The sequence below is a fragment of the Microtus ochrogaster genome, chromosome 24 (genome assembly GCF_000317375.1).
Source record: "Microtus ochrogaster isolate Prairie Vole_2 chromosome 24, MicOch1.0, whole genome shotgun sequence".
In the NCBI taxonomy this organism is placed as follows: domain Eukaryota; kingdom Metazoa; phylum Chordata; class Mammalia; order Rodentia; family Cricetidae; genus Microtus; species Microtus ochrogaster.
This window is the reverse complement of record NC_022024.1, coordinates 19,491,838-19,504,359: the sequence shown is the minus strand read 5'-3', so window position 1 is coordinate 19,504,359 and position 12,522 is coordinate 19,491,838. Positions and strand designations below refer to the sequence as shown.

Below are 12,522 nucleotides of genomic sequence, written 5' to 3'. Positions count from 1 at the left end.
GGTAATATTTTTTTTTTTTTTTTAGAGACAGGGTTTATCTGTGGCTTTGGAGCCTGTCCTGGAACTAGCTCTTGTAGACCAGGCTGGTCTCGAACTCACAGAGATCCACCTGCCTCTGCCTCCCAAGTGCTGGGATTAAAGGCGTGCGCCACCACCGCTCGGCTTCAATTGGTAATATTTCTGAGTCCCTTTCAAAGTCTTGTCTATTCTCTTGAAAATAACTCAAAGAGTCTATCACTGTAACATGATAGACATTCACTAAGCATTTGCAAAGTGGGCATGAAATGAGACCACATTTAATATAAATGAGGCTGGAGCTCTTCAGGCTTTTGTTTTAGATCATCCAGGAGGTGATTATGACAATGGTGCTCAGAGAAATGCATTGTGTTCTTCAGTGAACTGTAAACTCACTCTGAAGGGACAGTTTCTATGCGGTGGGCATCTGCATCGCTGTAATGTGGACTAGTGAATGTAAAGCTGCAGTATCGGGGATTTATCTCAATATAATGCGATAGCGTATACTGTCTCATGTTACTCCATGTCCAAGCTGACAGATGCGAGTTCTGCTAAGATTTTCACATGGAGGTGAGTTCCTGCACACTTCAAATGCTAGGGAAATAGCTGTACTTCGTGTTTTTATGCAAACAGTGCTTTTCCCACAGGAGGTCTTTGTATTATAGTGAGAAATGAATGTTAAATGAATATTCGGTTGCCAAAGAAGGTTGTAAAATTTTTATAGAAGTAAAATTACAAAAGGAAAGAGAAAAGGCTAGCCGGATTTTCTATTCCTTCTGAGATAGTTACATATTGCAGACAATATCAGGAAATAAAAAGACAGTAGTTGTACAAAAAGGTACTTTAGCACAATGAAATAAGCTGTTAAATTAAAACAAGGAGTATTCTCACCCAGTCGATTTAAATATGGCAAATGAATTCACTGTATGCACATATGCATTTCTCTTTATTAGTTATTTTTGTTTTTGAGAACATAATTAAAGCATTTCTCTACTTCCTTTCTTTTCTCCGAACCTTCTCATATACTTGCTCCACTCTTTCAAATTCATGGCTTCTTTTTGTTGTTGTTGTTGTTAATTGTTATTGCAGGCATGCATATGCATACACACACACACATTCCTAAATATAACCTACTCAGCCTATATATTACTTGTATGTATGTTTTCAGGGATGACCATATGGCACAACCACCCCTCTAAGAGGAAGGTTGAAGGAGGAGGTTTGTACTGGTTAATTAGGCTCACAGCTGCCAGGAGCTCATCGATCCTATTAGCACTAACATGGAGACAGCCAAAGAAGGTGCGAGGCCCTAAAAATCATGTCCCTAAAGACTATTAAAACAACAAAACAAGCAAGCAAATAAACAAAAGCCAGTGGGATGCTTCAGAGGGTACAGGCACTCACTGTTGACTAATGGCTTGAGTTTGATTCTTGGAATTCACATGGGGGAGGACAGAACTGATTCTCACAAGTTCTCCTGTGAACTCCACGTGTTGCTGTGGCAGACATGCCTTACCAACTCCCATTCCCTGAACACAAGTACATAAAAAAGATATACTAAAAACAAAAATCTCAAACCTGCAAACAATAATCTGAACTTAATCAAGGTTAAATTGAACTGATATAAAGGCTTCCTTAACAAATCAAAGATATGTGAATGAGAACATCTACAAATGTTATTATAGAAAGATTCCTAGGTTCTAGAAACATACTAAATATATAGAAATATAATTAATTAAATAAATTAAATATGGAAAACCATAATCTCTCTAGGATTTTATTTACAATTCTTTAGTAGGGGACGTTTTAGTGGAGGTATGTGTATTTGTACATTCACAAAGGTGAAGTAAAATGGATAAAATACTGATCATTAACCATTAAAGTATGAGACTAGTACAAGGGATTCCTCAAAATTGACCTGACACTTCCACACATCTGAATTCTTATCAAAAAGTGTGTAAAGCAGCTCACTAGGAAGGTACTAGCTGTGTACAGTTCCTGAGCATTAGTATCAGCTGCAAACACCACATGAAACCCCAAAGAAACAGAACCCTTCTCATCTGGGGAAAAGCTCAAGCATTTAGAAAAGCAGTTACTTTTCTTCTCTAGAGTCTGCAAGGCCTCTCCAGCTGAGCATCGAGAAAGCTTTACCCCAGCTTCCAGCCTTTAGTGTGCATGAGAAACTTTGCGTTTTGCTAAAGAAAGGGAAACTTAGTCTCAGGCTGTGCAAAAATGTATATGAATCACAAATGAGTTTCAAGTTTATACTTGGATCCTATCCAAAAGATATTGCAGATGCATACACCAACAATCCAAAAATATGAGAGAAGAGAACATGGAACATGTCAGGTCCCAAGTGTTCAGAATATGAGGCACACACTTATATTCTGAACTCACAGAAATAAATTCTGCTTGGCAGGGAGGCATCTCCCATTCAGTCTGGCTTCACTCAACGTGGCTTTTTATAGAGCACAATGTAATTTCCCTAAGCTTCACCCTATCACTTCATTTTAGTAGGATAAATAGCCTCAAGAATCCTTAAAGTGAATACTCACTCATAAGCTGCATATTTTCATATGGAAATAGAATATCATCAAATGTACTTTATGTTAAAACAGTGTAAAATATGCTCTATATCAGGCATATTTTATAACCAACCTGCTCCTGAGTCTTTTTAAATGTATATCTCCTCATTATGGCAAGTGGAAACTATCCCAAAATGCTCTGAAAAATACATATAACACTCAGCATTTGACAACACCTGCATTTGACCTCTTAAGCAAAGAAAGTTCAAAATGTGAGGTGTGGTAAATGCCAAAGGTCCCAAATACTGCACAGGAATTAAAGTCAGATTGCCATCTGCTATTGACACACCCGGGAATGTTGATCAGAATATTTTTATAAGTTCTTATTTTATTAATGTATGCTTTGAGAATAGAAAAATTAACTATGATCTTATGTTTTAGTCATTATTTTATTACTTAAAATATAGCAATTATTTTAAAGTGTTTATATAACGAGATATAAATGTTTAGAAAAGCAATCTTCAAGGTAAGTCCCCAAAGAGCTGACTAGCAACCTGCTTCAGCTACAATTACCGCTGCTTCTTCAGAGCAATGACAGCGTAGCATCTGGGGGACTGCACAGGGTCGAACAACTTCACAAGAGCAGACCATGATACATCTTCCTGAAAATTGATAAACAATTTATATACAATCATTTTAGAGCAAATAAAAGAAAGATGAGTCTGACTACATAGATGAATTGAACCACAAATTGCAGTAGAAAATATTAGTAGAAACCAAAGGCTATCATTTTTTATTGAATGAAAATTAACATTTACAATTTTATTTCCAAGAAGCCATGCTGAAAAAAATATACACCTTTAGCGACTGACTGCCAAAGGAGTCCTGGTTCCAATATAGAAAAGCTAAACAAGGCCAATGACAAATATTGTATTTTAAACAATTTTATGACAAAACATTATTCACCTGTACAAAGAGGGTAAAAACGATATATAAATAAAATTACACTGTAAATTTTATTATAGTTTTAAAGTAAAAATAATATGCACACAAATGCACAATCTATAATCATGTGTGACATTATTATAAGATGTACCCAGTCTGAAAGGTGGGATTATTATTTCTTTTAATTTTCTATTTTATATATTATATATCTTTTGTTTGTTTTTTCTTGAGACAGGCTTTCTTTGTATAACAGTCCTAGAACTTGCTCTGTAGTCCAGACTAGCCTTGATCTCACATCCTGAGTGCTGGGATTAAATGTGTACGCCATCACCACCTGGTATGTGTCTTTTATTTTTAACAAATATGACTACTTTCCTAAGACATTCCAATACTTAAAATGAATAATCATATGCTTGGATCATTTCTTTTGGACCTATTCATTTTGGTGCATGCTATTTTACTGAACTGCTTAGGCCAATGAAATTTTTTTTTTTTTGTGAGGGGAAATGAGTACCTATTCAAATAGGTAGTGTATCACCGCCCAATTTGAGGATCAAGGCTTTGTAGGGATTTCGAATTAAATGGTGGCTAAAGAATGTATATTATTTAAATACTTAAAAAATTGCCTTAATCTGTAAAATCATTAATTAAAATAAAGACATTTATTAAAACTCATTTGTTTAAATAAGCCTTTTGAAAAAAAAAAGCACCAGATGACTAAATAAATTTCTTACAATAAGGGATTTATAGTGGACAAAGAGTTGATTCTAGGAAGGGGATTAAACAATTCAGAACAACTTATTGATCACAGCTCAGCAGACAATGTAATACAGACAGAATGATAAGGTTGTGGGAGAGATGAAATACTCTTCACTAAGTAGAAAGACATTTCTATATTATAGAATATGAATATTCAAAGCACATTAAAAGATCAGGTCTTACAAAGTGAAATGTGTACACAGTCTCTTTTATGCCATAATTAATTTTGGCTCTAAAAATCATATATGATTACCTTTATTCACTGTCTATAAATACTATCACACAATTAAAAATATCACACTTGTTACAGCAATTTTTTGAAGATATCTGCTGTATATATGTTTATATATTAATCAGGAAATAGAATGGACATTAAAAGTAATGGAGTATGAGAGACATTATCTTACTAATTTGTTTGAAATAACTTTATCCCAGCTATATGATTTTATTTTATTTCACCTAATAAAGATATTTATTATGCACTGAAAAATTACATAATACCTGTTCCTTCAGGTAACAAAGTCGATCAAGAAGAATCAGTGTTTCTATGCAAGGAGCCAGAACAACTTTCAACTGTAAGGAAACAAGAGGTAGTGGAAATTTAATAGCTTATTTGCTTTAATGTTTATGTTTGAGAAACGGTATCTACAAAACTTCACATGTCAGATACCCAATACCTACTGTTCATCTTCAGAAAATGAATATTACAGATCAAAAGCTTTTCTTTACTAGTAACAGGGAAAGAAAGCCCTCTAAGAGACACGAGGTGGAATCCAGGAAGCAATCATGTGATGGAAAGCTTTTAAAAGAGTCCTAAGAATGCAATTCATTATATGGAAAGCTTGTGAAATAAACACTCTGGAGATCAACATGTGTTCAAAGGCTCTGAAGCCCCGCTCTGTGCATTTATGATGCACTTTAAGGGAAATCTACCATGTGCTCTTTTTATGACATCACTAACACCTAATATAGTTCAAAAATAGAAAATCATCCCAAATAGTTTTCCTACAAACACACACACGCAGGCATACACGCAGATACACACTCTCTTTCTTTCTTATACATACAACAGCAACAACAACAGATTAATTGGCCCATAATAATAATTAATAAGATACTACTGTATATATGTACATGACTTACCATATTAAATGCCTCCAGCTCATTCATTCTAGGCCTATATTTCTCATAGTAGTCCATTATAATTTCTTCTGAGATCTTTGAATAAAAACAGTAACAACAGATTTACCAATGGTTACAGTTAAATAATGTAAAAAGTTCCTATAACATAACCTAAAGTGAAACAAGTACTCCATTGATTTATGGTATATCTGACATGTGAACTGTCTTTAAGCAAGTGACTATAACAAAATCTGGCATTCAAATCTACTGAATGGATGCTACTCACCATTTCATAAATAACACGTCTTGAGTTTTCAAAATTCAAAATATAGTGGTAAAATATTTCACTTATTGCTATGTTTCGAAAACAATTTCACCATCTGAGGGTGTAACTTGTCTTTTTTATATTGTCTTTCTATATCAAACATACTTGAGATGCATAATATTAAGTGACTAGCCTTGGTTGAAATAAAGCAATAATCTTATTTTTAATAAGAGTATAAACATGGTTTTCTGTTCTTTTCTCTCTAGAACATTTTAAGTAAGCAAATATAGAAAGAAACAAAAACCGCATACTTCTTTGACCAATAGTAAGTGGCATTTTAAATCTTAAACTAGGTGTCTCAACAACTATGATGAGTGACATAGAGAAGGGCCAAAGACATGCCCCGCGTCACAGGTCCCCAACGAAGTAGCAGAACAGAGATCTCCAACATTATGTTTCCTGAGCAGCAAAATCAACAACAACAAGAACACCAACATCACAGCCACTAGTTGTTCTCAATTGGCATCAAGAGAAAGCAACATGGAGAATAAATACAGAGCCACACAGAAAACTCATGCTTGTAGAAATCAACACGATAGAGACCATGAATTCACAATGTCCTTCAACTGCTGAAATATGCTATGGCCCTGATTCTGACACACGTTTGTGAGACGAGGCCCTCTGCTGCCTCTGACTGCCATTATAGCCTTCCGCACTTTTCAAGTTTAGTAGATTGGTGCAATAGAATAATTTAAAAAAAAATACATTTAGACATGTATGAGAAAATCTGACATCCTTTTCACGTTGCTAACTCTTTATTCCGTTTCAGTTGCTTTGACATGTTGTCTTAGTTATTTTTCAACTGCTATCAGGAGACACCAGAACGAAGGCAACTCATAGAAGAAAGGGTTTATTGGAGGCTGACAGTTTCAGAGGTTGAGCCCATGTCTGTCACATTGGGGAACATGGTGACAGGCAGGCAGGCATGCAGATGTGCTCTGGAGTGGGAGCTGAGACTCACACTGTGAAACATGGAAGAGCTTCCATGGGAACATGGAAGAGCCAGAGAGCTAACTGGGAATGGTATGGGTATCTGAAACGTCAAAGTCCATCCTTGCGTGACACATCCCTCCAACAGGGTCACACCTCCCAGAAACCTGGCACTCAGGAGGCCCTTGAAGGAGAACCAGGGTACACTGTTGCCTAGTTCTAACATGTATTTTGACAGCAGTTTCATCTGGAAACTCGGCTTTAAATAGGACTTTACAAATTTTCTTTGCATTCATTTCTTGATTATGCAATTTCATCATATGTGTGATTTATGTTGTTATTCTGATAATATAGCTGCCATTAAAAAGCTGAAAAATGTGAACACTGGCGCACTACTCGACTGCTGAATACAGACGTGGACATGGCCTACAAAGTGACTCCTAAGTGTGAGAACTAAAGATAGTACGAGGACATTATTTAGAGGAGAAAAAAAAAGGAACTAATGGCTGTTGTATCAGAAAATTATTTTAAAAGTAAACTGTGGTGTTCTTGTCCTCGTGGCTATAGAACATTGAATGAACACTGAATGGCAGATTGAAGCACTGAAAATAATTCTATTGTTTCCTGGTTCCCAATCCCCACGTTCTAGGAACAGTCCCTCCTATGAGTTGAGATGTCTGTGAGAATTACAGGTTTTGGCCAAAGAAATGGCCAATGCTAAAGAGAGAGCAGAGTGAAACAAAATGATCATCTCAGGCACTTTATTCAATCTCCTACCCTCCTTGTCATTTACTGAATTATTCTGGCTCTTAACAGGGTTTATATATTAGATAGCATATGTGTTACTGCCAAGTGGATTTTGAGCAGCTGGTTATATTCACCTTGTCTGGAAGAATTTCAAGAGTGAAGACTGGGAGAGCAGCATGGGTTAACGGTTCACTAACAGAACTTGCTGAATTTCTTCGGCCTTTATTTCAAACCGTAATATTTAGTCTGCTTTAGAAATACATTTATCTGTTGGCAAGCATGAATTTCCTCTTTATCCCATTCCAGCCTGTTTGCTCACTAACTGCCGGCTTTGGAAACATGCCCACCAAACGTTCTTCATGCAACAAAGCCCGTTAATATGCTATATAAGTATGAATCTGCTCCATCAGTGATGGAGTTAGCTGTTTTAAATTAGAATACTTCTTCCCCAATGACCTAGGTTTTGATTTTGAAATCCACTTAACTCAAATTTAGATACAATTGTTCTTGCTTCATCTTTTATTTTATTTTGTCATCTTTGGTTGTTATCTTTTAGAAGTCTGTTCTTCAATGAGAGACGAAAAGGGGGTGGGTCTGGAGGAGAGTCAAGGTGGGAAGGAACTGAAAGGAGTTGAGGGAGGGGAAACTAGAATCAGGATATATTGTATTAGAAAGGGATCTACAAATTTAAAAACGTATCAAATGAAAGTGAAAAATGAATACCGAAGATAGGTAGCTGAGTGAGAATTTAGGAAAAGTAAAATTAGAAGGGCTTTAAGAGTCTTGCATAGAAATGGGTGACCAAGTCTGTGGCCTTGAAAGTTTTGGGTTGTTCTATCCACTTGTGCCTGCAGTTAGAACAATATAACTTATGTACCCAGAACTCCACTGCCTTTATTAGGTATTTAAAATAAAATACATCAAAGCCTCCAAAATAAATAAATAAAATTCTGCTCACTTACATCTCAACTTTCACCTATATGATGAAAACCATATCAATTATTTTATAACCATCAATATTTAACATGAAAAAATACTTCAATATTAGCATGAACAGAAGTTCATGAACACTTTCTTGTGCTATTTTTAAATATTTTGATTGATTTTCATTCTGTATACATGCATGTTGGCCTCAGTATATGTATGTGCACTGTGTGTGTGCAGAGGTTCAGAGGCCACAAGTGGGTGACAGATCCCATGGAACTCAAGCCCCCCCATGTACATAGTGAGAACCAAATGCTGGCCCGCCACAGATCAGCAAGTGCTCCTAAGCACCGAGTCACCTCTCCAGTCCTTATTTCGATTTTTTAAAATAATTATGTTTCAGTAGGGGTTTGATAGCAGTATAGATAATTTCTATAGTGCATTTTATCTTTGGAAAAAAAATCAGACAATTTACTCTGATCCTGCTTCTCCCTTCTCCTCAACTCCCAGGTTCTTCCCATTCCTATTTCTCCACCTAACACAATGATATATTGTTTTAGTTAATGAACTAATGTCGACCCATTATTAATTAAAGCCCATACTACACTCAGATTTCCTCTGCTTTTACACAATGTACTCTTTCAGTTTCAGAAGCAAACACAGGATGTCACATAACATTTGGCTGTATTAGCTTTGACACTTTCTCAAGACTTGTTTTTGATGACCTTAACAGTTTTGAGAAATACTGATCATCTATTTTCCAGAATGTTCTTCTAGTATGTTTTAGATTTTTTTTTCTCAAAAAATAAACAAAGGGTTTTGGCTTGTGAGAGGAATACAGGAGCACAGCACTGCTTACATGCCCCCACCTCAGGGTCTGCAGTGCTCACATCCCCTGTCTTTGTTGATGTTGACCCTGACTGTCTGGTGGAGACAGCGTCTACCAGGTTTCCTCACTGGAGAGTTCTTTTGTTCTGTTTTGTTTCTAAATCCATGTACTGTCCACACTTAATTAGTTGATAGTTATATTGCCAGTAATTGAGTATAGAATATTGTGGTGGTTTTAGTGAGAATGCTTCCCCCCCCCATAGACTCAGATGTTTGAATACTTGGTACTTAATCGATGGAACTATTTGGAAGGTTTAGTAGATGCAGTCTTTCTGGAGGAACTATATCACTGGGACAGGCTTTGAGATTTCAAAGTCTCACACTACTCTCTGTTTGCTCTCTGTATTTCCTGCTTCAGGTTCAAGAAATGAGCACTCAACTGTTCCTGTCACCATGACCGCTGCAACCACAGTTTCCTGCCATTTAGAATCTGGAATCACAAGCCAAATGAAGATTTCCTTTTATACTTTGCCATGGCGTTTCATCACAGTAATAGCAAAGTATCTAATACAAAAATCTACATAAATTAGTTTTCAAGGGATATTTATATCTCTTTTAATCTATTCACTTTTTTTTTAAAAAAATTAAGATCTATAAAAAAAAACTTACAGAGTACCATAAGTAGGCTATAATGCAGTTTGGTTACAGGTTCTTTCTACTTCACACCTGCTTGGATGACTTGAGAACTGACCTTTCTCATCACTAGATAGTGAGACTAAAAGCTGCTGAGATACCACTGGTCAACACAGAAGAACTAAAGTAAAAGGAAAACTACTCAGTTAATGCAATTATAACAGGAGAATTTCCAAACGCAGGGAAAGATAGGGATGAATAACTACAAGAGCAATTTAGAACCCCTAATAGATATGGCCAGAAAAGAACCTGTCTGAGACATATGATTTAAAGCTAGGAAAAAAGAAACAAAGCAGTCAGAGAAAAATCTCATTACTTACTATGTCAAACACATCAGAAGAATATTATACCTCTTAACAGAAAGCTTAAAAACGAAGTGAAGTGACTCAGTGGGTAAAGGTGCTGGCGGGTGACCTGAGTTTAATCCTTGGAACTCGCATAAATGTGGAAGGAAACACCCGACTCTACAGAGCAGTCTCTGATCTCCACATGTGCACCAAGAAATGCACCTCCCACTATGTACACGCACACAACAATAATAAATAAAACTTAAACAAGCTTAACAAGCAGAAACACATGCAATGATCTATTTCAGGTCATGAAAGCAAATAACTGTCAAAATAGATTATATTTTACCTAACAAATATTGCCTAAAATTGATGGAAAATATTTTCCAAGATAAGCACAAACGAAAGCAATCCACCAGCACTAAACAAGCATTACAGAAGATGCTTAAATAAATTCCACACCCACACAGGAGGCAGAAAGTCACAACACAAGAACACATGGAAGAACACATCTCATGAGGAACATATTAAGAAATGAGAATTATGGGGCTGGAGATGGCTCAGTGGTTAAGAACACTTGCTGTTCTTGCAGAGAACTGGATTCCAGCTCCCAGCACCTATGCTGGGCATCTCAACTGACTGTGACTTAGATCCAGGGCAGTCAATATATTTTTTTGGTTTCCATAGGCAACTGTGCAAATGTGTGCACGTGCGTGGGCACACACACACACACACACACAAATCATTTTATTTAATGAGAGCTATAACAGAATGAAAGATTTCCAATTCAGTAATCAATACACCTCTAAGATAAAGAACAGAAAAAGAAAGCAAAACAAAACACCAAAGCAGTATCAGAACCAACAAGAAATGTAGTAACAGGAATCAGCACATATCTTAATAACCTTGAGAGATGTTAATGGTCTCAATATTCCAATTAAAGAATGTAGACTAGCTGACTGGATCAAACCAGAAGATCCAATTATTTGTTTTAAAAGACACAACTTATGGTAAAGACACAATTCACACAGGAAACCAAAGGACACAGTAGTGTGTATCAAGAGAAAGAGAGTAGGAAAGAGGCATGATATCTCACAAAGAAAACAAAAGCCAAACACAGTCTAAAGAGATAAAGAAGGTCACTACATTTTTCTAAAGAGTACAGTTCATTAAGAAATAACAATTAAATACATATTCACCATTTGTTGGAGAACTTAGTTTGATGAAACCAACTATGGGGCATAAACAAGAGCAAGACTTATATACAACATGAGTAAGTGGCCTCAATCCCCCAATCTCAGCAACAGAAAGTCATTTATATGGGAGTTCAGCAGAGAAAATCAGACTTAAAATGTCATAGATCAAACGAACACTGTAGGCATCTAAGAGATCTTGTTACCAACAGTTACAGAATATACCAGCCACGTAGAAGTCCATGGAACTTTCTCTAAAACAAACTACAGTCAAGTCAGGAAATTACAAAAGAATTAAATTAATTTGCATAAGTTATCAGATAATATTGAGTAAAAATAGAAGTAAATAATAGGAGAAACTCTAGAAATTCTATAAACATATGGAAATACAATATTCTCCTAAATGACAAGGGTGGGGTTCACTGAAGAAATCAGGGAGGAAATTGAAATCTTAGAATTTAATAAAAATGAAAAAAATATAGACATAAAACTCTTAATAAAATACTTGCAAACTCAATTCAACAATACATTATAAAAATTATAGACTATAATCACGTTTGTTTCATTTGTGGAAGGCAAGCATGATTCAACATATACCAACAATAGGTGTAATATATCCCACAGACTAAAGTAGTTAGCAGCAGGAGGGATATAGTTCAAGTAATAAAGGGTACAGATGGCAAACAGTGTCTGAAAATAGTACGGTTCTAAAAATAGTGTCGGAAAGTAAAAGCAGAACTACCATGTGATCCAGCTATACCACTCCTGGGAAGATAAGCTATTATACTGAAGAGAAGCATGTTCTATTGGGACGACCGGAGCACAATCCACAATAACCAAGTTACAGAATAAGCTGAAGTGTTCATCAATACATAAACAGGTAAAAAAAATGCAGCATGCATATAAAATGGAATTTTATTCAGATATAAAGTAGAATGAATTATGTCATTCTTGGGAAAATGAACAGAAAACTGGTCACCATAAATGAAATAAGACAGACTATTCATAAAGACAAATAGCACATCATTTTCTCATATGTTTAACGTAGTTCAGAGACATACAGGTACTGCAGATGTACACACATAACACAGATGAGCTATTTGAGACGAGAAAGGAGTCTAACAGTAGGACATACAGAGGAGGTACTGACAGAAAGTGAAAACCACAATGAATAAAAAATGCTGTTAGTGAAACCAGCTTGTTCAACAAATATATTCTAATAAAATTTT

The 12,522-nt window shown here is 35.8% G+C and overlaps 1 protein-coding gene across 2 annotated transcripts in view; it reads right to left on the bottom strand.

Annotated features, from left to right (window-relative positions):
• Nucleotides 1–2,074: 2,074 nt before the first annotated feature.
• Mettl25 (methyltransferase like 25) overlaps nt 2,075–12,522 on the bottom strand; it is a 60,419-nt gene continuing 49,971 nt past the window's right edge. For both annotated transcript variants that reach the window (XM_005358102.3, XM_026784562.1), the window contains 3 exons: nt 5,388–5,462; nt 4,746–4,817; nt 2,075–3,202 (listed from right to left, as the gene is read on the bottom strand). In XM_005358102.3, coding sequence (XP_005358159.1) covers nt 3,110–3,202; nt 4,746–4,817; nt 5,388–5,462 — 240 coding nt within the window. In that variant the 3' untranslated portion in view covers nt 2,075–3,109. The remainder of the gene's footprint in view (nt 3,203–4,745; nt 4,818–5,387; nt 5,463–12,522) is intronic.